General features: G+C 37.4%; 1 protein-coding gene across 1 annotated transcript in view; it reads left to right on the top strand.

The window, feature by feature from the left end:
- Positions 1–5,209: 5,209 nt before the first annotated feature.
- Positions 5,210–26,800, top strand: part of mmp17a (matrix metallopeptidase 17a) — a 95,253-nt gene continuing 73,662 nt past the window's right edge. The window contains exon 1 of the mRNA XM_065244138.2: positions 5,210–5,726. Coding sequence (XP_065100210.1) covers positions 5,580–5,726 — 147 coding nt within the window. The 5' untranslated portion in view covers positions 5,210–5,579. The remainder of the gene's footprint in view (positions 5,727–26,800) is intronic.

The following is a 26,800-nucleotide window of genomic DNA, read 5'->3' as shown; positions in this document are numbered from 1 at the left end:
TTCCGAGTTTCATTGCAGTTATTTTTTACTTTTGTAGGCCAGCGTTTCGATTTAGTTTTTAAAAACGCTTTTGTCCTTGAGCTGTTTGCTCCAGTGCTTAAATCTCGAAATCTCTGCACACAGGAAAAGATTAATTAATGCCCAGATGACATTTCTGTCTGTTTGTTTATGTTTTTAAAACTGTAATCTTAACCTGTCCAATGGGAATGCCCATTAGGCCTCCACTCGAGCTGAGGATTTGACGTTCTGTGCTTTAGGAAAAAACACTGTGCATTAAACATTTCACACACACATTGTGAGAAAATCTGCTCGGGCTTTTTGACAATGTTTATTTATATGTGTGCACGACGCTCTATTCAAGAAAAGTCACAATTTGAAGTTTTTATTAAAGAAGATCTAATGTAAGCATATACGACCGATATATATCAGCATATAGATTTAAATGAATATGGCTGTTTAGTCATATAGATCAGTGGATTAGTCACCTGGTCTATAACATAAGAATCCACTCCTGCTGTTCTGAATTTCTCTTATGATTTTCTTTAAATGTCAGCATTTAAGTGCAACTGTTCGGTGTAAAAGCTTCAGTTTTTCTCAGCGACATCTTTTGTCCTACTGTACCATGCAGACAACACTGAACATGGTGCTCTTTCTATCTCTCCTTTATACTCGACCACATCAAACTCCAGCAGTGCGTAACATTAAGAGACTTTCAATAGAGTTTCAGCAAGGTCTGTGACTATGCATTTTAAGCCCAGAGATCTAATATCTTTGTTCACAATAAAACACTTTTAGTCTGCCGCCCTGTTCAAAATAGCTGTCAAAAAAGCTGTCATGTTTACATTGTGACAATGTGTCTTGATAAGACGTCCAAGAGTTTAGCTTGAACCAGTTAGTGGAAAGAGATATTTTAACGTGTTTGGCATTGTGGTCATACCAGACTGATCTCACGGAAAGTCGTGTTATAGTCACGAAAAATTTGATTCATTTATTTGTGTCAATGGCACGAAATTCAGCTTTTTTCTTTGTCGTGTCACTCACACAAATTTCTTTAAATAGTTTTTCGTGTCCGATACACAACTTTCTTTTTCGTTTCATTTAATGTATTGTTTTCTCATAATTTTTTCCCATTTTTCTTACCATTGTTGCTTGGGGTTTCAATTACTTTCTGTTACATGTTTAGACATCCCAACCCAAACCCGAACTCTAACCCCAACCCCAAACGACAATGATTTCAAAATAGAAAAATGATAGAAAACATATATGGCACAAAAAAGAAAGTCATTCCACGGACATGAAAAACAATTTAATTTGTGTGAGTGAAGCGACAAAGACAAAAAAGCTGAATTTCTTGCCATGGACACAAATAAATTAATCACATTTTTTATGACTATAACACGATCATGTTGCGTTATACAGTATCGAGACAGTAAATTAATGATTTACCTCATGCACAACGGGCTGTTATTGTGGAGACATTTTCATGCCCCTAAACATGATGTGACACAAAACAAAACGTGATTGTGTACTTTATGTGTCAATCATATGGCGTCTAGGTTGGCCATTCAAAGCCCCCATGGTTCCTAGACCCTCATTAAAAGGTCTGGCTACGTGGGCCTAGCCTATATCTTACTTGCACTTAATTAGATTTTTTTTTTTATGTGTTTTTTATCAAAGCTATTGTTTACATTTTGGTTTAACTATTAGCAAGGACAAATGCCATTTGAAATGAAACAATAGTTTGTCTGGCTGTGACATTCCTGCACCACAAGGTCCAGCTTTGCACAAACATTCAGTTTTGTCAATCAGACATATCAGAATGCTATAAACCGAGTAATTATTTGTTAGCCTTTTACTCTTTACAAAGTCTACAACAATTAAGTTGTGCGATAGATGTAACACTTGCAAATCCGTAGATTAATGCAATTGTGGTGATTATGCTTTTAAAATGGTGTTGTGCTCTCAGCGATGCCTTTTGAAATTCATTTGTAGTGAGGGTGAATAAATAAAACTGCTCTGTATTTTAGAGGCGCAGTCTTTGCAGTGAAAGGAGTTTGCTTCTAGCAAAATTACACTCTATGTAAGTTTAATAAGCTGTCAGTACGCTCCTCTGAATGTGTACAGTACAATCTGATCTTGCTGCTCTTTAAAGGCTAAGGTGGTAAAATGTATTCATGCGCTGCTAAATGGATACAAGTCGACTTACTGATGAATTCTTTAATTGAAGCTTTACAGGTTTAATCAGGATAGCTGTATAATTTTAGCTTCTTACGAAATCAAAATAGTTTAATATTGGAGCTGAATAACCAACAAGTAATGTAGTCCTTAACTCTCAGCATGTATAACCGCATTCACATTAACTTTCTCTGTCATGACTCCAAAGGGCTCTTTAAGAGTTTTTATGGACCTAACTCCCTCACATACACAATGCTCAGTGAACAGCAAAATGTAATTTTTCCCATAGTTTGCATTTAACAGATACGGGCAATGCTGTTACTGTGTTTGCAAGACATATCTATGTAATAAGCACTTTAGACATTTTAATAAATCTGATGTTAATCGAATTAAGCAGACTATGTTAACTTTTCCAAAAGCATGGGCTTAGCATGGCTGGTTCTTTTCAATGCGTTAACTTTGGGCATCTGCATTTACTTTATGTCACCGTAAAAGGATATAGTTTATTCGAATTTGGACGCTTGGTAATCACACTGATGTTGCTGGATTTTCTTGACAGATGTTTCGGCCCAGATCGAGCTTGCGTTTGATTATTGACATGCTGGGGACGGGCTGCCATCCGGTTGTCCTCAGTCAAGCCTGGTACTCTCACTCTCATTTTCCCACACAATCTCCATTAATCTTTTTCCCACATTTAAGCCACCCCTGCTTTTATGCATCATGCTACTACACTCCAGTGTCCATTACATATGGTTTTTCAGTCAACAGATATGCTCCACCACTCCCAACGTTCATTCCCTGAGGCCAGTGCCTAGTATTTCATATGTCTTTGCATTACATTTCAGGGTTGTGTCCCTTGAAATGTGCATTAAGCCTATGCCTATAACTCTATGTGTAGGCTGGTGATTAAGTGAAAAATGTTCTCTGATGGTCTGTCAAGTGTACTGTCACATGATCCATGCTTTACTGTCAACTCCCCTACGTTTTTAAAAATAAATGTGATACACACTGGCATAGAAGAATCACTGGCTATATGGTTCCATAAAGAACCTTTATCATAAAAAGAAGAACCTTTCTGTTTTGTTAAAGACTCTTTGTAGTGGGTTCTTTAGACTATAAAAATGTAAGAAAGAAATGGTTCTTTTAAGAACCTTTAACTAAATGGTTCTTAAGGGAACCAGACACAGCATTGCTATGACCCTAACCTCAATTTGTAGAAGTGTTTGTGCACATTTGTATTTTAAATGCATGAATATTTTTATATTTATGGAAGGAACAAAACTATTTTTATCTGAATAAGAGTAAAAGGTCACAATTTAAAGTACAGTTTTGTGCTATTCTATAATAAACAGTGTTACTGATTAGTATAGGAACTGCTTGTATTATTTGTAAGCACTAACATCTCAAAAGAAATACAAGCATTATCATCATTAGATCGCTTTAATGTCTCAATTATTTCTCCATCAATGAGACAAATGGAGAGAAAATGAAAAGGTTTTCTTAAATCTCTCTTAAATTTCTCCAGCATGAGAAAAAATCTCCGTTAGAGTTTCTGAAGAGGTTTCAGCAATGCTCAGATTTGCCAAAGTCTACATTGTAAAAAATACTTTGCTGCCTTAAATTTTTTTGTTGAATCAACCTAGATTTACAAGTCATTTCAACTTACTATTATTTATCTTGACTAGAGATGAGTTGTTATAACTACAGGTGAGTTGTTATAACTTATAAAATTAAGTTGACTTTTCTCAACTATATTTTATAAGTTGTGTCAACTCATCTCAGTTGACATGACTTGTCAACCCAGTCTCACCCCATGGCGTCAATATTTGACGACACTTGACCATGCGTCAATATGTTGACGCGGAGGGTATACCTTTCGCGTCACTTTTTGACGAACTGGGGACTTCAATGCTATCAGGTACGCGAAATTCTCTTTCCTATTTTCTTACCATTTTCTACCATTTTCGCGTCGGTTTAGGGTTAGATTTACATAATGACATCCCTACCCAAACCTATCCCTAACCCCAATGTCAGGCGACAACTGTTTAATTTCGCGTACCTAATAGTATTGAAGTCCCCAGTTCGTCAAAAAGTGACGCGAAAGGTATACCCTCCGCGTCAACATATTGACGCATGGTCAAGTGTCGTCAAATATTGACGCCATGGGTGTGAGACTGTTATCTTCAACAAAAAATTTTAAGGCAGCAAAGTATTTTTTACAGTGTACAATTAAATCAATGTAATTGACGATTCAAAAAAGATCTCAAACATTTTTCCCAAATCCAAATTATTTTACTTATAATCATCATTGTTTTTACAGCTTTATGCGCTTAATATGTTTTAAAGGTGCCGTAGAATTAATAAACGTTCATTTCCAATCTCCAAACAATTGTTTATTCCTCAAAATCTTTATCTTCTTCTAATATAGGTTTAAAGATAAGGTCTGTGTGCTTTGGGACCAACTACTGACTAACATGAGTCGTGCTGTGAAACAGCCAATCAGAGCAGAGCTCAACATTATTATTCATGACCCTTTCAATAGTTATAACAGCCCTTTTCATTATAGAAAGAAATCCTAGTGTTAATGGACATGTTAACTGTTTCTGGATCATTTTTGCACGTAATGGTACCTTCTATAAGAGAACAATTTAACATACTATATCAATGCTTGGCACCTTTAACAATTATCTCATTTGTTTTTGTTTTTATTTCTCCTAAGCAACTTTAGGAGGAACATCTAAGGCTTATTTGATAGGCTACATAAAACACAACTGAGAACTCCGTCAAATCTCCTGAGCAATACATTTTTCCTTTGGGTTTTTTAGTGTCCTTGATTAGAATCTCAGAACAAAGACTAGTATTAAAACACGATATATTTAGTTTATGTATAACTTTCAAATGTGGACTTTTAATGTTGATGTTTTATAGGCGGAGAAACACAAAGGGTTCGTCATACAGCAGTCTGGTGACCCCCCTCCCATCAGAGAACTATACAAGTTCTGCACGCGCTTACCGCACATCAGTCCGCTGTGTTCGGCGGGAAGCGCGCCTAGGCACTTCTCCTCTGTCACGAGCTGCTCCAGTCTCACTAGGACTCGTTCACTACTCAGCAACATTTGACTTTGGGTCCTTGGAAGTGAATATACGACTCATGATTCGGACAGCTCGTGAAGACCATAGCTCGTGGCATATTGAAGACATGTATGACTGAGGAGATGTCATCGTTTGTTTTCTACGTGATATGTGTTTCACGTGCTTGCGCACCACAGTGAGGTAGTTTAACTTGGACTCTTTTTCGTGGACCGTTAACGTTTAATGCCCTGGGTCCGGATTTGGGTGATTTATACGGCGGATGCGGCGGAAAGAAATAACGTTGTCGTTGTGTGAACACCGGTGCCGGTGAAATGAAGTCTCTCAGTTTCCGAAAGTGGAAATCCTCCCGGAGCGTTTGGATTATTTACCCAGAGATGATTTTTCTGCCGATTCTTTGGTTTCTATCCCAAACTCGGGCGGCCCCGTCTATAACAACCGAGCAGATGGATATGGGGGTGGTAGGTGCTCTTTCAAGCCTGTCTTCCTACTAATAATTATCGTTCGGCAATGATAAAAAAGCTAGGCGTTGAAAGAAAACCTGTGGCCCGTGGCTAAGGATAATTACACGTATTAGACACGTTTGTGAAATCAAAAATGTAGTCACACTTTCAATCGGATCCACTCACGCACTGGATTTACTTCATTTATGTCTTCACAGAGTCAACTTTGCCGCCGCGACAGTTTTGTCAGCAGAACCCAAGCGCGAGCGAGTCTTTAATTATAGAGACGCGCGCTTGTGTGGGTTATTTACACCGCTTTTACACTAACGTCGTATCCATCGTGCAGCACCCACAATATTCCTCATCACGACTGGTTATTTTCCAGACGCGTGGGTTGTATTTCTGCATAACGTATTTTGTATTTTACACTTGCGCAATAGGAACAGGAGAATGTGGGTATGTTAAACTTTGGAGATATGCGCACAGATGCACGGTTGTTGACATAAGGCATTTATTTTGTGTCTGTAGGCATGATTAAGCTCAACTCTGAGCCTTTCCGTCATAAGCCCACTTTCATTCTGTGCGCGGTCGCACATTATCCGTGATCACTTCACTTATAATTTCACGCACGCTTAATGTACTGTACTGTATGGCTGCACATCTGTCTTTACGGGAGAGCTTTTTTGTTGAGCTTGTTGCATTAAAACTGTGGCATATTTGTATAAAAAAGATGGTTAACTGCGGTGGAACTTACTTTTTGTTTAATACTTTCATGTTATTTATTTGTTTATTCATTTATTTTGAAGGGACGCCAGATGCACAGCAAACAAGCATGATCAAAGAACATAACACTTTATAATAAGTTGGTAGTTTTATATTGTTGACAATTTTTAACTTGTGTGTTGTTTGGAAAATGTTAAGTGAGTTTGGAAAGGCATAATTTTTTACTATTATGCATTGCATATGCTGTGTGACTTGATAGCACTGACCACACTTGGCATGAATGGGTGATTTCTGCTTTAGACCGTGTTTCATATTGTGTTTTATATTGTGTTTGGCTCAAAAATCTCACAGGGCACGTGTACATCAGTTTAATTGGCGCTTCTGTTCTGAGTTTCAGATTATCTCGCTTGGATGTACATGCACGCCTTAGGTCTCTCTCTTGTTGAGTCATTCGTTTGTATTTTTTGTAGCTTACTTGTTTCTTCAAAGAAATGGATTTTTGTAATCAATATCCTTATATGTTTATATCCAATAACTTTCTGGGAGCTATTCGATACTAAGTATGAGCATCGATCTCTTCTAGTCAGATTTTCCCTCATTAAATTATTCTCATTCGAAAGCCACGCACGCTTTCAATAAATATTTGTTTTGACGTTTAAGGTCTCCGTTGGGCCCGCCTTCTGTAATGACCCTCACAAATCTAATATGATGCCACTGTGCAGCAGTTGGCCTACACGTATAGTTGATAGTTGATGTGTGACACTTCATGTTATCAAACCTCTGATTGGTAAACATGGCCAAGAGATCCAGAAAAGGATCTCCGCTGTGTTTCCTTGACGGGTTACAGCTTTCAGTGACAGTAGCTGATAATAACACTGCACTTACAGACAGACACTTCTTTCACATTACATCTCCCACAGAGTAGTGTCCTGGCATTCGCCCCACCTTTTCTTGATGTGACCACATGACAAAATCACAACCAGAGCACTCCACTGTTATTAGCTTAACGCCCCAGACCACTCATGTCTGAATAAATGCTCGGGGAGACGTGTCCACCTCTGTGAGGATAGACTTGGCTCTGTGGGCTGTTGGCACACAAAAACACCTTACACAGATGATGCTTTTAGGGAACTAAAAGCCATGGATGATGAGACAGACGGTGAGGTATCATTATGCTGGGGTGGACAGGTGTTAAGTAAGGGGAACGTGATGGAGCAGATGGGTGTGTGGCTTGCTGATAGGATTTACAGTAAGTCTGTTGCTCTGACTGGACAGAATGGGCCAAGTCAGGGCAGTAATGTCTGTGAACCTGTTAATCTTTTTCCCCAAACCATGAAACACCTGGGTCCCTCCTTGCATAATTTACCTTGTAAGAGTAACAAAAATGTAAGCAAAGCATGTACAGCATCACATTTATTCAGTTAGATTCCTATTACTGTGCATATGTTTCAGCACCTCAATTAGTTTGAGCTGCATTGTTTTAGCATTGCAAATGTTCATGGCTTCAATCCCCTTACTGATAAAATGAATACCTTGTAGATGTATGTACAATGTAAATGTTCTTGTAGTTCACCCGTTATGGCACCAGCAACACAAAGGTCATGTTTTTGATTCCCAGGCAATGCATAAATAGATCAAAAGTTGCATTTGTTTCAAAGCATCTACTTAATGTGTAAATATAAATGCATGAATGCAAGTTGTTGTTTCCCTAAGTAGGAGTTTACGTGCTATACAAAGGAGTTTGCTTTATATGCTGGCATTATAATGCATCACGGGTTGCTTTGTGCCTTGAAATCCTGGGAGCCAGACTGCTGTAATGTCTGTAACAAGAGCACCAGCTGGACCCATCAACAGATGCATGGGGCAACGGATGGGCTTCTTTTCCCTCAAACAATCTTTCCAGCATTTCTCATTTTGCCTGACTCCCTCACTAGTGCCACGCTCATTATAGTACATACCACACATTAGCACACAGGTCCAGAGTGACATATCCGTGCCACAGCCAAATAGAGCCGGTCTCCTCTGCTGTCATGAATCTGTCCATCATCTATTATGTCAGTTTGACTAATGTGCTCACTCACTGGCTCTCACTTCTAATCACCCAGAAAGACTTCAGCATGGGTTGCATGAGCCAACGATTGACATCCGAAAGGAAATGGTCATGAGCTGACACAGGCCTTGAGAAGACTAATCAAAATAAGAAAGGGATAAGTAAAAGAGCGCAGTGCACTAAAAGTGGGCGTACCGAGAAGAACTGGTAAACATATAATCAATAGCATTTCTCTTTGGCTGAGATAGACCTGTCTCTCAGGAATAATGTACTGTGGATTGATTTGCGGTGGAAAAATCCCATTAATTGTGCTTGTCAGACGAAATGGGCTCCTATGTGAATTTCCTTACCGCTAACAAAGAGATAAAACCGTACAGCCTGATATCGTAAATGTTCTGGTGCTGGGTGGGCCTATATAGTACTTCATTGCATGTCCTACTTTCTATTGTCGTCGTGAAATGTTATGACCTCTAGTCCATTGCCAGGCATCTTGAGGGCATAGATTTGGGACGAGGAGATTATTTCAGGAATGGGCTCTGTGGAGGGAATGAGAATAGATTTGGCACATCTGGAACTGAGGATGAGAACTATGCACCTGTTTTTGCTTGTATGGTTCAGATACTGTATGAAAGCCATAACTTTGATGCTTTTATGCTACCACCTCCATCATTGCTCAGAAATCATTAAACAGAATACTGTACAATAGGAAATGTCAGAATTAAGGAGACACCTGGTTTAAAGTTTGGGAGCATTTTTTTATCTCAATGTTTTTATTGGACGGGATAAACAATAGGACGAAATCTGATCCCTTCATGTGCACTCTTACATTCTAACCCACACTAGAGAATCCCTGGATGGTACCTTTAGATGGAAAGCCAAATAGGCATTTAAGGTGCCTTAGATGCTGTTTTAGTGAAGGATCAGAGTCTGATGGCTTGGCATCCAGAGCAGCTCATTTCCCTCAGGCCAATGCCTTGCAGACTCTGCCTTATTCTGTCCCTGTATCCTATCTAGGTGACATCTAAAGCAATCTGGATGCAGGGTTAGGCACATGGTTACCACTCTGTAATGAGACCCATCCCAAGTGGCAAATATGTTTAACTCTTTCACCGCCAGCGTTTTTAAAAAAGTTGCCAGCCAGCGCCAGCGTTTTTCATGATTTTCACCAAAGTTTAATGCCTTCCAGAAAATGTTCTTCTTTAAATATATAAACATATACCAATATACCACATGAAAGAACAGACTCTCTGCTTTCAAAAAAAAAAAAAAAAACGTTTCATCCTACCTTCAGTAGTTCTTTTGTAATCAGCTTTTGAATATGGGTAGGTTTCTGCAAAAACACCACATTTTGAGCAAAAAGCAGAGATAATTCCATTTTTATGACGGACTTTTCATAGAGATCCCATTCAGAGCGATCTTTAAAACAGACACGGACCGGACATGCAGCCGCTTGCCATAGGGCAATACTTCTGGGTTTAAAAAGTTGCGGAAGGGCGCCACCTGGATAATAGCGGTATTGCGGAAAGACGGAAAATCTCGTCATTGGCGGGGAAGCGTTTTCTCTTAATTGACAAGATATCTCGTCAATGGCGGTGAAAGAGTTAACACAAATGCCTCGGGTAGCAACATACACACATGTTAGGGGTGGATGATCTGGTCAAAATTTCTATTGCCAATACAGTATAAATCTGATAGCGGTATGAATGTCAAAAAAGCATTGGGATAAACTGCAAAGAATGCCCATAACGAAGGTCTGTACCTACAAACTTCTTAACAAATTAATTTGCCAAATCTATGAAGCCTCCTCTAAAACTATATAATATTGGAAAAAGCTTTACATAAATTAATGTTCACCTTTAATTTGTATTTAGCCTTCATACAAAATTAAATGTAAACCCACTCTCAAATAAAGACTTTATGGCTCACTTTAATTTTAATAGGGTGTACCCGAACGTCAGTCAGTGATAAGTGAACCTAAAACTTTTGAATGGCAGTTAGCTATTTAATGTTGCATAAGATAGTTGGACAGAAAATGTAATATTATAACTCTATTTGTAATTGCATAGCAAGCTACATAATGATATATTAGATATTAGCCTAATACATTATGCATATTATACTCATAACGGAACAAATGTCATAGATAAACTTTCATCTTTTGCACGTTTCTCATCTTTCCCCTATTGTAACCTTGGGCACCTGATGGCTTAAGCCTATTTTTCTCATCTGTAGTTCAGTTTGTGTTGCATTACATTTCTTGGTCTCCCTCCCTATATGGTGTCACCACTGGAAACTGTGACTTGGTCCCAACCAGATTAATTGATTGCATGGTGACAAAGATATGATTTGACACAAGGTATAGATGAGCGATTTAAATCCGTCAGGCTATGTTTTCCTCGCCTCGGCTCATGGTTGCTATGTTACGGAAGACGCATGGGAGCGCGCTTCGGAAGGAAGAAGAACCTTGAGCCCGCATTTAACAAGTGTTTTTAGAAATGACATGAATGGCGGATACTGTATGTATATCAGAATATCGGAAATGTGTTTTTAAACCATATCACCGTTATTTGAAAAAAATATTGCAAAGTATATTGATATTAAATTATTGTCCAGCTCTTACACATGGTCCCTGATGGCATTTGAATGCTACATGCAGCTAATAGCTAAGCATGTACAAAATAAGTTGTATGTCAATTAAATAGTGTGTCTATAGCATGCTGTAGTCTGCTATGTCTTTTACAGTGTGTGCTAGCATTCTGTTTAAACATACCCTGGCAAAAGCACCCGAAATAGCTCTATGCACAAAGATGATGTATTTATCCTTGCTTGTTCTGAACATTACAGACCAGGGTAGTGATTATACTGAAAGGCTCAATGATAAACCTCAGAAAACAGAGTACCCTATAATAAGTTAAATGCATAAGGGAATGAAAATACCAGGACCGTACGCCAGCAGCTAGCTCACAGAACCAGATCAAACTCGTGTGGTAAAGGAAGCAAGAAAGACGTCTCTCCACATCGTAGATGCACGCAATATTACGAGCTTTCCATTGGTTCTTTAGAACCAAAGCTGATGTATTCCAACTCCCAAAACCCCAAATTAAGTCCATGTGCACTCTTGGTCTAATTTTAGTTGATGGGTACCCCATCCTACCCTGACAGGCTGGGATCAAGGGCATCTTCTCAGTGGCTATCCAAACGACCAACAGCCTCCTTATAATTACTGTGGTTTGGTGTTGGTTTGGCATGTTCCCTTGTAACTCAAAATAACCAAGAAGAAAAAAGTATATCTAGGGTCAGAAAAACTATAGAACTACCAGAAACCATAAAAGCAACAGCAGGGCGTCTCTTAAAGTGCTTGCAGAATTAAGCAGTTTATACGAGTGTTATTTTTTTGGCTTTATTTAAGTCAACTGTGTCCTGATTGTAAATACTGTGCACCAGGTGACTTAAAAGCAGCCTCTCGAAATTGGTGAGAAACCCCATTATGGCCTCTGGTAGGATTGTTCATTCCCAGGTCTTTGAGAGGTGCACAGCAGGTTCTCCTGTAGTTTTTCTATTATTTGCATATTTCAGTTCTCAACCAGATGACAGAGCGAATTGAGAAAAAAAAAGAAGAAAGGCGTTTCAGACACAAGGGTGCCAGTGAAATCATTTGTGAGTGACTGCTTTTGATGTTAAGAAAAAATGCTGTAAGATGTTGTAAAGTTTAAATGACATGGGTTATTCCCGTCTGCTCCTGTGAGAATGGTAGAATGGAGGAAAGGCACCTTTGAGCCAGCAGAGATATCTTCTCTAAGGCTTGTTTGTGTACTTTTACAGAAAATCTGTACTGTAGATTTTAAAAGATTCAGGATGCTATGACTGACATGACAGTGGTCGAGTAAATAGTTTTATAAGGCAATTTCTCAATTATTACAAAAACACTGACTAAGCCATATTTATCTATGTATTTGTAATAAAACTTAACACAGACATATCTAATCAGATTTACTTTAGCACTTGATATTAATTCCATAAAAAATAAACGTACTTCATGTCACAACCTTACAGACCTCTTTTTTAGTATTGTAGTAGTGACATTCCTTAATATGTATGCTTTTATGAATTTTCGGTGGTTACATGGCTTAAGTTTATTAAACTGAAACAGGTATTTCTATAGGACAGGTTAGGAATAGATTTAGTTAAATGCTATGCAACATTATATTGAAATTAGTCATGTCAATAATATGTCAGTACAGGGTGATACAGTGGATAAAGCTTGTGGCTTGTACAGAGTTGGTTGCTGAGCTGATTGGAGCCTAAGCAAGGAGTGCATCTCAAGACATCATGATTGTGTCCTTGAGGAAGGCTTTTCATCCAGGAAGGTTGTACAAATAAGAACTGTAGGGTCCCGGATGGAATAACGGAATCCAAGCATAAAAATTTTATTTAGTTTACAATGCAAAATTTCAAAAATGCAATGCAAATTTTTTTTAAAACCCATTCAAACTCATTTTCAAATGCTAGGTTTTTGACATGGTTTTATTGATCTGCAAATAAAATGACAGAAATGCCCGGAAACATTTTCCTTTTGTGTAAAGTTGAATGTCGTGCATTGCAAACAATGACAAGCCTTGCCTTAACAGACCGTAAGCCGGTTTGATCAAAGCACGGGACACATCAGACAAAAGAGGTACACTCTTAGAACGGATGTGTTAAAAAATGCATTGTCCCAGAATCCACTCATCTATGTGTTATTATTGAAACAACACATTTTGTGTTACTTTTAACACAACTTGTGTTTTATTTTAACACAAAATGACACATAATGTGTTAAAAACACAAAAAGATGTGTAGAAAATGAACACATAATTTCTAAGAGTGTACGGTTTTCTTTCTTTCCGCGTCCGCTTTGCACGCACACACGTCCGCACTCCGCACAGCTTTGAGTATATTTCGAAATCACTACGTTTTCTTTCTTATTTAATGTTTTCAGTTGTTAAGATACTCTTTTTGATTACTGAAATGTAATTTAACCATTAAAAGCGGAATACATAAAATAGAAAGCGGAAAACACAGAGAATAAATTTGAGAATAAATAAAACGGAATTCGGAAAAATGTTATAAGGCCCTACAATTGTAGTGTACATCCACTTAATGCTGCCATTTTTTATGATGCCATTTTTCAAACTTTAGATAGTGTGTAATGTTGTAAGAGCATAAATAATACTTGCAAAATTATAAAGCTCAAAGTTCAATGCCAAGCGTTATATTTTCTTTAACAGAATTCGGTTTTGGAGTACAGAGAACGGCCTGTTTGGACTACAACCCTCTACTTGCCAGATATATAATGTCATGAGTTTTTGACTAACCTCCGTCCACTTGAACACTTAGCTAAGCTGCTGTTGAATCACAAAACACTGAACCAGCTACTGTACATAATCAGAATTCGATACGTATTTCTGAAGGAGAGAGTTCACAGAACAAGGAAGACATCAGCCCGTTTTTAGGACAGTGAAAACAGCGGTATACGTAAATTGTGTGAAAAGTATTTTTACACAAAAACATGAACACACGTTATAATGCAGATTGTATCAAAGTTTCGAAAATACAGGAAAAGCGGCCGCTTTAAGATAAATGATAAATAATCACTTACCATTAACTTAACCTTCTTTACTTGAACAAAACAATATTCATTTAGATTGCTTGCTTGTTAAATAAATAAATGCACTCTAGCTTATTTCCTCTAATTAAATCAATTTAGTTAAATTCAATCAGTATATTATAATGAATTTATGGCTGGACTACCTGACATGACATCTTCATATAAATCTAACATTTAATTTGTTAGAGTGCAGCAGGCAGATATTGCTACTGTATATAGCACACCAGTGACAATATTTTTAGTATCCTTGGTTTCAGTTCATTTTCTCTGTAGGCATTTTATAAAATAGTAAGCCATTAACTGAAACCAGACGGCTCTGAGATGACTCATAACATTAAAAACTTTGATTCAAAGAAAAGGTCTGAAAAGATTTAAAGTTGTTGTTCAGTTACATGCATTAATTAGTTGTTGAAGCCATGAAGCATTGCAAACTATTTATATGTAACCATATATGTATATATAGTATTTTACTTCCATGGTAACAGTGACTTCTTTGATCCGTTTATCATATAGGCTTTATAACGGGGCTTTGTACAAGCCACTTATAGGAAAAGTTCACCCCAAAATTAAAATTCTGTCATCATTTACTCACCCTCAAGTTGTTACAGACCTGTATGAATTTCTTTGTTTTGCTGAACACATATGAAGATCATTTGAGCAATTTTGTAACCAAACCGTTTATGAGCACCATTGACTTCCATTGTTTTGGTTTTTCCTAGTATTAAAAGTCGTTGGTGCTCCTGTTTTGTGCTTCATTACAAATATCTAATTTGTGTTCAGCAGAGATAAGAAATGTATACAGGTCTGTAACAACTTGAGAGTGAGTAAATGATGACAGTCAGAATTTTTATTTTGGGGTGAACTATCCCTTTAAGTTTTTCCACACTAGACCCTTAAATGGGCCTTGCTTTATGCACATGCTGAAACAGAAAGGTACACAACGTTCTACTAATGATGTTTGTCCAAGGTTAGTGAATAGCTGAAGGTTTGATTTAATGAACCTAACAGTAATGTGTGAAATGGCCAAGCCTGGCAATTTAAAGAGAATTTCCACTTACTTTTGGATAGTGTACAGTATTACCCCTTAACTTATTATCGTTTCGATCTCAGAGTAGATATTGTCAAAATCTTCCTCTATGAACAAAATTAATGGATTTTATTACTTCCAGAACCCTACTGTTACTCTCTGTTTGTCTTCATTCACTGTGCAGCCATGATCTGGACCTTGTTGCACCCTAAAATTCAATAAAACTTTGGGGACTAGGAGAAATACAATTTGATTTTCAGCAAGAACAGAAGTTATTGTCATATCTTTTACTGCACAACAACTTCCATAGCTGTGGTAAGAACAACATACAGGTCAGACCTCCTCACAGCATTTGACATGTGTGTGCACTGGACTAAAAATGGTCCCTAGCTGTCACTGGGGCAATACCTAGTCAAAAAAGTACACCTGTAAAAAAAATCCGTAGAAATTGCAGCTGGGTTGCCGGTAATTTACCGTAGATTTAAATTTATGTTATTTACTGGCAACATTTTGTTCAAAGTTAAATGAACATTTAACATTTACAAGTCTTTGTCTTTACAGAGTAAAACTAAAAAAACAGCATCAAGCAAAACATTCTGGGAAACAAAATCTGAAGCAAAAAACAGAAAAAGGTTAATGATGATTTCTGGATCCCAGAATGCTTTGCATGAGGCTGTTATTGTATAGTTTTATTCTGTAAAGATAAAGACTTGTTAATATTTAAAATTTATTTAACTTTGAACAAACTCTTGCCAGTAAATAACATAATTTTAAATCTACGGTAAATTACCGGCAACCCAGCTGCAATAAAATTGTAATTTCTACGGATTTTTTTTACAGTGAGCACTTAAAGGGGACATTTCACAACACTTTTTTACAATGTAAAATAAATCTTTTGTGTCTCCAGAGTACATATGTGAAGATTTAGTGCAAAATACACTTCATAGATAATTTATTAGAACATGTTATAATCGTAGGTGTGAGCAAAAATGTTTTTTTGGGGTGTCCTTTTAAATACAAATGAGCTAATCTCTGTAGTAAATGGCAGTGCAGTGGTTGGATAGTGCAGATTAAGGGGCAGTATTATCCCCTTCTGACATCACAAGGGGAGTCAAATTTCTTTGACATATTTTTTCACATGCTTGCAGAGAATGGTTTCCAAAACTAAGTAACTAGGTTGTTCTTTTTCACATTTTCTAGGTTGATAGAAGCACTGAGGACCCAATTATAGCACTAATACTTGAAAAAAGTATTTTCATGACATGTCCCCTTTAAAAAGTTTATATTAGTACCTGAAAAGGACATTTTGGTACCAAAGAGTGCATATTAGTACTTAAAAGGTACATATTGGCAACAAATTTGTACATATCTGTGCCTGAATTGTACATATTAGGACCTTTACTGCTTCAATGACAGTGTGGGACCATTTTTTGACATTTAATTTTTTTCTGTATGCTGTAGTGTAGAAAAAAAAAATTCAGGTTAATAATAAATGTTTCCACAAAAATAAGCCGGAAGCATTGCTTGAGATAAGTAGATTAAATCAAGCATATGTCCGAAGGCATTGCTGATGCCTACATCACCTAGCAACTGCACAGCAATGATAGTATATTGCTAGCTCTGGAGAGACAAGACAGGGAAGATTTAGGATTCAAGAGGCATGACCATGTCTGCCACCTCTAACCCAAGCTACAATTGCATCATTTGTCAAAGAATTAGCATGTCTCAAAAGGAGTTGTATAATCACGAGCCAAGCTGATCAACATAAAAGTGGAAGTTACGCCATTTGACGCAGTACTATTAGTAGCCAAAGCGAGAAATCATTCGATTTCTCTGATTGTGTATTTATCAAGGGCCTCTCATGGCTGTTTTGAACTTTTCGAGCTATTCGTTTGTCATGGTAATGTGTTGAATTTACTAAAAGAGAGCCTCTGGGCCATTTCTTTGAATGTTAAAAACATATTAAAGAGACTGCTGGTAATATTTTACTTGCCCACCCGGTTTGCAGTGTTAATGGCTGGGTCATTGGGTCTCCCTCGAGAGGGAAGTAGTAGATTTTAGTGAGCTTTTATGCTAATTTTATGTTTAAAGTAGCTCCTTTAGGAAATAAAACATCTAAATACATGCAAATGTTCACAGCAGACAAGCCCTGGGTGAATAACTTACATCTGAAGACACTTGTCCCATCTGCAGACTCCTTCATTGCTCTCTTTTTAAGTTTTACCTTAGCTTGTTAACTTTGATTATGCTTCGGTGGGCAGTGAGCTTGCATATAATAATACGGTGTCAAAAAGTCAATAGGTTGGCAGTCGCCACCACACTGGCTGTACTTTATATCAGCACACTGTGATTATCTGTGATTTAAGTCCTGCTGATATACAACCATAATGCATGCTGCTCATGTAAATATTGCTTTTAGTTTCATTCATCCTTTGATGGAGAATTTGTTTTATCACAAAAAAATGTAAGATAATATTTTTACTTACAAAACTTAAGATATTATAAAAATCCCACTTTTATATTAAATGATGCTCATAGGTTCACATGACACACTATACACATATTTTGGAAGAGAAGTCTCCGGCCACTGTAAATAATGCTATTTGCTTTCATGGGACAAGCTTCCTGGTCTAGCTTTGTATTCTTTGTTTACCTAGCAGATGTAGACATGCAATTCTTGTAATGATGAAGCTACACATTCATCATCTTTGTCATCACTCCACTGTCATCTTTATGAGCCTGGCACTTCCTCTCCTCAGGGCTAATGCACTATACTGAGTGCTTGTCAAACACCAGTGTGCGCTGGGCCAAATCCCAATTTGCTTTGTAGCATTAGGATGATAGGCAGACGGTATACTTTACCGATACTGTGTGCCTGTGTTACTATCAAATTATCAAATTAAATTACCATTGTAACTGTAAAATATTTTCTTGATTCAAAATTGAGCATATCATGTGTGGCTTTTATCTCAACTACACAATCTATTATTAATGATTCTTTGCGGTGTTAAAATGGGTCTTTTGAGGAAATTCCAAATGTGCAATACAATGCCTTGACTAAGAAGGCTGGAGTTTATTCAGAAGGGAAATTGGGTAGTTTAGAAAATTAAATAAGCCATATAAATAGTGTTTTACTTTAAAATGTATCAGTACTGTTTCTATTTTTTAAGGCTGCACAATATTAAAGGTCAAATTCGATGTGCGATAACTTGCTAAATGATAAGCTGTTCGATAATGCTTCCGAATTTATTAAAATATGTTTAACTCCCCGCCAACATTTTTTTTTTAAAGTTGCCAGCCAGCGGCAGCATTTTTTATGATTTTCACAAAAGTTTAATGTCTTCCAGAAATTTTTCTTCTTTAAATATATAATCATACAACATATCAAATGAAACAACAGACCCTCTTCTTTCAAACAAATAAACAAACACTCAAAACAATAAAAATGGAATCATATCTTCATTTGTTCTCTTTTACCTAGATAAATGCATTTTTGTAAAAGACTTTTGTTAGAGATCAGATTCAGAACGATGATAAAAATACAGAGTTTTTACAGTTTTTGAATCCATGGATGCTTTAAGGGCGATTTATAGTCATGCGTAGGTCCTACGGCGTAGCAGCGACGGCGTAGGTTCCGCGTCGGTTTTCATTTATACTTGTGCGTCGCAGTCCGCGTCGACGTGCAAACACATGCGAAACTGCTGGTTGGCAGTAATCACGCGTGTAACCTCAGTAGCAGCAGAAGTCTCACCGTCTCAAACGGAAATACCTATGACGCAGTTTTTTTACCTGACGGGAGGGGTTCTGGTGGACCAATCACAGAGCTTGCGGTCCGCGTAGAGCCGACGCTACGGCGTAGGACCTACGCACGACTATAAATCGCCCTTTAGTGTTTTATAAGTTGGGAAACTACACCCTAAAACATATATGTAGTTGATTGTGCTGCCATCAAATGTACTAAACTCCATACAAAAAAAATTAACCTTTTAACTGCTATAGTAATGGTGATTTGATGCGTCATCAAATCATCGGAAGAAAAATGCACGACTACATATTCTGAACGTTCTAAATGGGGGCGGGTCTTGAGGCGAGATGATTGACAGTAGATGATAACGTTCTTTGATTGACAGCTGCACAGGATGAGCTAACAATAGCTTGCTTTGCTTGTGTTCATAATAATAACGACATGATAATAACTTTCTACGTAGTGTGTTTACCGTAGTTACACAAAACAAGCAACAACTAAGCCAAATTATGTTTTAGATATTTTGACCATTTTACATTACCTGAGTCCGCGGAAAAACTGGGCTGAAAAACAGGAGTTGAAGTCCTCCTGCCGAAAGTGCTGGCTTTATATTCAAATTTTCAAGTAATCTGTTAGTGGTGTGTCAATTGAGGGTCGCGTTGAGGTAAACAATAGAAACTCCCTGTGGCCTGAATTTGTTGCTATTAGGCTTGTTTGACTTCATCCGGCGGCGCAAGAATTGATAGCCGAATGACGTCAAAGTACCGCGAGAGCAATTCGCAAAATCATACGAGTTTGATTTTAAATCGCTCTCACAGAACTGTGTCATGTCGTCTGGCTGTCGGTTCTTGCGGCGCCGCATGAAGCCGAACAAGCTTGAAGGGTGCATCGATTAGTGGGTGGAACTAATGACTCAGTTTTGTGCAGTGCATTCTGGTTAAATGAGTCCTTCAAAGACCGTTACGAAAATTCCGCTTCAACACACTATCAATCTAATTTATTGAAATCGTGCAAATTTCTTTTTTTCTTGTGTAAAATGCAAAATGGAAATAAATTACCTGTGATAACAGGCTAGAATGTCTAGGGTTCAATTGTTTTAATTGACAAAATAGCTTGTCAATGATGGGGTAAGAGTTAAATATTGAAAATCAAAAAAACAAACATTCATGTTTCATATTTTTTCTGATCATTGTTCATCTTCCACGTCAGAGCACACACAAAGACTTATTCATGTGCTAGACTAAACTTTGACTATACAAAACTAGGGATGCACCGATAAGATTTTTTGGGCCGATACCGATACCGATTTAAACAGGCAACTTCTGGCCGATGCCGATACCGATATTAAATACTTGTATACAATACTATAAAGCTGGTCTATTAGCTAGTTTATTTCTGCATCAAATTATTTTTACTGAACATGGATTTGATCTAATTAACATTCAACTGACCAACATAATAAGAGAGACACAAATTAAGCTTAAACAAATATAATAAGACAGCATGACAACCTTCAAAGGTGGTTTTTGCTATTCAGCATTTATTTTATTAACAACATTAACTCGTTTTTTTTACATATAATGGATTTCTTTATGCAGTTAATTAATAGGCCGATACCGATTGTTTTTCTCATGCTATTGCCGATATGCCGATGGTTTCAAATTCATCAAAAATCGGCCGATAAATATCGGCGGCCGATACATCGGTGCATCACTATACAAAACCTTTAGAAGAATTAAAATGATTCAGTTATTGCAAACTATTTGATATGCACATTATGCAGTATTTCTCTAATTTCGGTATTGCGTAGGCCTGATTTTTTACTACAGAGCTTGGGCATGTTTTAGTGCTTTATACTGTATGTCTGCTTAATTGAAAATCATTTTTTAGGATGTAAGCGGTGCATGTACACTACTCTAGATCAGCAATGCACTAATGAAAACTAAAGAGCTCGCAAACTTACGATAATAAAATCAGTTAGAGTAAATGGGAGGTTACAATATAAGAACGAGCCATGGCTATATCAGTACTATGCGAAGGCAAAATTAAAGCACGACTGGAGGAGTCTTATCAATGCTTCAGTAGACAAGATCTTTTCTGTCGGTCTCTTTTCATTTCAAAGGTCAGAAATCTCTTGCTAGCAACGTGTGACAGTTTTATTGCTCCTAGTGCCGATTTGGTTTCAGAGATAAGTACAAAACAAAGCCTTTGGTTTGTCGTTACTTATTTTTTGAAATATTGGAGGACATCTTATTCATTTCTGCACAAATTTACACTACCAAAAAGAATAAGATGTAATTTCTGCCTTTCCCTTCGTTTTGTAGATGCTAATGCATCAGTTGACATTTAAATGTTGTAAAATCACAGGCTCCTTTCAGAATGGTCTGCTCATTTTTTGCATTACCTAACAGGACCTTCGGGGTTTCATAGTCATTTCATAAACTGATTTTACTGTAGAGTTGACCTTATTTGGTCTACGCTCATTCAGCTGACAAAAGCAACATATGGAAAATGCGTTACCCTCCTGCACTGGATATACAGTGTAGTCAAGCAGCTGAGGTTATGCTTTGTTAAAGTGCCCTGCAGCAAGACCCGATGCTTACATCACAAGGCTCGTAAGTCTGGCCCTATAAGACTGAATATTATGAGCTAATTAGCAGTTATTAGTGGCTGCTGAACCCTAGATCATGTGTAACATGAAGATGTCTGAGACTCTCTCTATCTCTATTATATGACAAACCTTGATCACACGAGTCCATGCACGAGATCCTTGCCCCCGTTGCACTGTACCGTACAAACCAATTTAGCTTGAGAACAATGGTTCAAAGCGTGCAGTAAGAATTGATTCACTGACTCAGAAAAGGGACACAAAGCTATTTTTACACATTTCTAACAGAGTCACTTCATTCAGCAGTGTGGGCATTCATGTTTGTTCGTAATAAGCTGCCAGAATGGAAAAGCTGTCAATTGTCTAGTTTTTCCTCAAGTCTCCAACAGTTAATTTAGTAGTAAGGGAGCATTTTCTTTTAAAATGTATTCAGTAAACGCTTACTTGGTTGATGGAGAAGGCGCGCATAACAAAGCATCCTTTTGTTATTTTATTTTATACACCGTGCTTTCAGTGTTATCAAATTGTGCCGTTTGTCACAGCCCATTGCAGAAGGCAGTCTCCGCAGCATAACTGTAAAGTTGAATACAACTTTTCATATCTTTCTGGGCGTTTGTTCATGCCTATGAATACACATATTTTCATGTCAACACTCAGGGTTTTCAGCTGCAGTTGCCACCATTCCTCGGACGTGGCTTTCAGATTGTGTCTGTGTGTGCGCTTATGCAAGTTTATCTTTGCGGCAATGGTATGGCTGATAACGACAGCTGGTCTACAATGACATGCCATTACAAAAATATAACCTGAAAAATGACCTTTAAACATGTTGACATACCTCCTCATTAAGTATGAATAATGTTTTTCTGATTATAGAACAATGGTACATTAAAAAGATATGAATAGATGTAAAGTGTCAATATGGAAATTCACATCCAGCTTATATTTTAGATATTTTAATTGTTTTAGTTTTTACACTTAATAATATCTCTAGACATTCTCTCCACAAACATACTTTTGCATCTCTATCTCTGTTTGAAACATAGAATTGGATGTTTATTTGTATTAAAGTCTCTCTGTAGTCAATCATATTATCATTTAAAACTTTACTTTAAAGTTAATCTTTAAGCATCATAACATCATCTATAAAGTTTTGCCTGTCACAGTAATTTCTTCATTCTTTAAAACAGCCTGAATGTAACTCTACACCCTTGCCTCATTTAGTATACACAGATCTATGAATATTCTAATTAGTCTCCACCTCTACTCAATCGCACAGCTCGGATCATAGATATGAATATGCAAATTAGTCCCCGTCCCCACTTTTTCGCACCACCTTGGACTATAGATATATATGTAAATCGATGCTACATTCGTCAGTTTTAGACACATAACTGCTAAGTTTGGTTTCACACAATGCATATGTGAGCTGCGTGATATTTTTTAGCTTTTGGATACAGTCATTTTTAAAACCAATTATAACTAATTTTCAAATGCTAGTTTTTTTTTTACTACAAATGACAGAAATGCGCGGAAACATTTTCCTTTTAATGTTGGACTTAAAGAAAGGCACTTTGCATTTCCTGTCATGGATTGCAAACAATGACAAGCGTTGCCTCATCGCAGGGTTCGTCAAAGCTAAGAGCAGCAGACAAAAGAGGTACAGTATACCATAGAAATGTATAAAGGCTAGATGTGTTACGGCGTAGTCTCTAACGTCAGGCAGCCAATTTTCAAACAGTTTGATTTCTTACAAACGTTATTAACGTGGCTATAATTCTGGATGCTTTAACATGGTTTTTTTGTATAAGTATGCCGTATCATAGGTACATCTTTGACGTTTATAGCAAAACGTTTTCATTGTTTGAAAATCGGTAGAAAATTAAGCAAGTACCATTAAAACTCAATGCTACAATTGAGCGAGCTGTCTGTGGTAAGATGGCCGCCAAATGAGGACGTTCCACTCAATTTGCCAGCAGCGCGGGCGAGACATCTAGCCTTTAGACATATCTATGCAGTATACTTTCTTCCCACATTCACCTTACGCACACATATGTCCGCACAGCTTTGAAAGTATATTTACAGGACATCCACGAAAGAAGGAAAGATCCACCAATGCAATAAAAATGTATACTGTACACTGTAAAACCTAAAAAGTTAAATCAACTAAAACCATTTGAGAAAACCGATTGCCTTAAACCATTACATTTTTAAAAAACATACATTTGAGTATTGTGAACTTAAATAAATTGAGTCATTGGCAAATACGCCCTTATATTTAAGTTATGTATGTGTTTTAAAACTTAAATGGTGTAAGGCAATCGGTTTTCCCAAATGGTTTGAGTGCACGTTTTAGATTTTACAGTGTTTGAGTGTGCGACTGTGCGTTCCAATTCTAGGACGCAATGCGATGCTCTTCACATCTTTTTACCAGCGTGTATTCCTCGTTTATATTCCTCAGACATGAGTGCTCACGAAGCGCGTTCTTGTTAAAGTAAACATAAACAGCTGGTTTATGTTTGTGAGTATATTGAAACAGTGCAGTTGTAAAGCTGTCTTGGGTCTTAAAGTGACAATATAGCCTGCTGCTTTCTGTGTCAGAAATGTTCATTACCCACCAAGAATGTAAATCACTCACTACTCTTAACTGAACAACTTTTGCAGCTGCACATTTAATTCATACAGTGAGGACTGTGCAGTGTTTTATTTGTATTTATTGCTAATGTTAAATTGTAGATTGTTAACAGACCATTTCTAAAGCCCTTTACACACAGACATTCCGTAAAATACACAGAAAGGCATCCTGGATTTTTCCGGAATCCTTAGATTTTTTGTTCATTCACACTGACATGATTACCCGGGCACTGATGGTCCCGGAAAGACACGTGACCTGTTGAAAGTCCTGCCCTCTCTTCTATGCAGCGTCTGAAGTTTGCATATATTTATTATTTCTCTCTCCAGAAACCACTCGCGTGCATTTTTGTTTATGATAAGAAAATAAAGGAGCGCGTGACGCGCCGTTCTAATGCTGGTGAATGATCTCAGCTTCTGAGTGGATATTTGACAAGCTCCCTGATCTCTGCTTTAAAACAGTTTTCAGACATTTCTCATCGTGATTGTTTATATGCATTTAAAACACGCATTTTGAGGAGCTGAACGATATATCTTGTTGGGATGACGCGCGGGCATCTTTGTTTATTACAACTCAAATGAGCATGTGACGCGATATTCTTTTATGCTGCTGAATGATCTCCGTTTCAACACAGTAAGTGACGAGCTAACTTACCTGATATCTGCTTCAGTCCAGTTTGCTGACATTTCCCGTCGTGAATATTGTAAATCCCTCATTTTAAAGAGTTGAACCAACTTCATGTTGCCATGACACACGCGTCCTCACTACGGCACGTGCGTTATTGTTTATTTATAATTTCCTGAAAACTGCTTCAATCTAGTTTGTAACATTTCTCGTGATGAATGTTTATATGCATGTTATCTCTCGTTTTAAGGAGCTGAACCATAACTTTTGTTGTGATGACGTGCGCGTCCTTCAAATCAGTTTAATCACGGTCTCCGGTCATTCAGAAATACTGGTTTGTTGGTAGAATCCAACGAAGACTCTGATCAAAAATACTAATTTACAAGAAAGGTTTTACATCTTCATGTATAGATTGAATGCACTGTAAGTCACTTTAGATAAAAGCCTCTGCCAAATGTGGAACTGTGCTTAACTATTGACTGTTTTTCGTTCATTATATCCAGTCCAACTCATCCATTTAAAAAATATAAAATTAAAATGTTGTTTCACTAAAGTTTTGTCAAACTTTTTGCATGAAAAACTAATTTCTTTAAAATAAACATTCATTCAGGCCAGTGTGTCTGAACTTTTGACTGGTATTGTATTTATAACTGTGAGTGCACCAGGCAATCTGCTCTTATGTTGGGTTAAGAATGGTGTAGTATAACTCTTGTTTTTCCACTTTAATTCTCTGGAGGTTTATTAGGGGGATGTTGGCGAGTCTGTCAGGATGCAATACGTGACTATATGACTTCTTACTTTATGTGGAGCATGTATTCATCTTTGCAGGGATGCTGTTTCAGACACGTTATGATTCCAGTTTGTGAATTTTGGCTGGCTGCCATGTCAGGCCAGTTGCCAAATAGATTCAACATAAAGTGATTACGGAGGTTCGGGCTCACTATTTTAGTTGTATTTAACTACTGTAATAGAAAATTGTTTCTGACATCAGACTTTGTTTATTTTATAACCTGTGTGCCGGTTCCTGTTTACCATTCCTGTTTTCCCAGTGGGAAAAGAAGCTGAAACGTGAGCGCACATAGAAAGTGAATACTAGCTGCCTAGATGTGTGATTTCATCATTTCTTTCTAGCTAAATATTTCATTGAAAATATGTTTGTAACTCTGTACGGCGAGGATGGAAATGACTACCTGCTAAATTGTGCCAGCTGTAGCGAGATCAAACGTTGCTAACTTCAGCAAAGATTTTCACAAAATATGTGATGTGGTTGAATACGAACCATGCTCCCTCTCGTACGTCTCGAACACAAATTGGAGAAAGCATGTGGAGAGACTGTGGCGTAAAGCAAGAGTAGGAATACGAAGAAAAAAAAGGCCTATCTTATTTAAATGTGTCTTGCTTATTCCGTATGCCTCTTGCACTCCATTGAATATGAATTGATTTTCAAATCATCAGGTATACGTGGTTTGGTAATGGCATTGTGCTTGGTGTTCTGTTTGAGGAATGTAATTTCATTTTATGCAGTCTAAGGCCACAGCTTGGAAACTCATTTGCCGTAAATACAATCACCTCCAGTGGCGGATCGTTGACTGCTGTTGCAGTAGAGATGAGTCACGACGGTTCGCCCGTCACCCAACACCTGATTAGTTCTGTAGTGAGGTCGACCCGTTTAATGATTCCCAGCTCGAGGTACGTGTTCCAGGAGGTACTTGAAAAGATTTGTTTTGCTTTGTTAAACCTATAAAACAGAAATTATGATCTAATAGGATTTTGTGTGATTGACCCGAACTTGGTGAAAGACAAAGCATCTCACCTATACTGTTTGTTGGTGTCAATGAAGGGGTTAAAATATACTGGATAATTTATCTAGAGATTTAAAGCATCATTAACCTTTTGTTTAAACACAAATTCTGTGGATTTTAAAGGTTATTTATGGAACCATACAGACCGACAAGAAACTTTAAAGGCATAGTTCACCCAAAAATGAAAATTCTGTCATTATTTACTCACCCTAAAGTTTCAAACCTGTATACATTAGG

Source organism: Paramisgurnus dabryanus, chromosome 18 (genome assembly GCF_030506205.2).
Source record: "Paramisgurnus dabryanus chromosome 18, PD_genome_1.1, whole genome shotgun sequence".
Taxonomy (NCBI): Eukaryota; Metazoa; Chordata; class Actinopteri; order Cypriniformes; family Cobitidae; genus Paramisgurnus; species Paramisgurnus dabryanus.
This window is presented reverse-complemented; position numbering and strand designations above follow the sequence as displayed.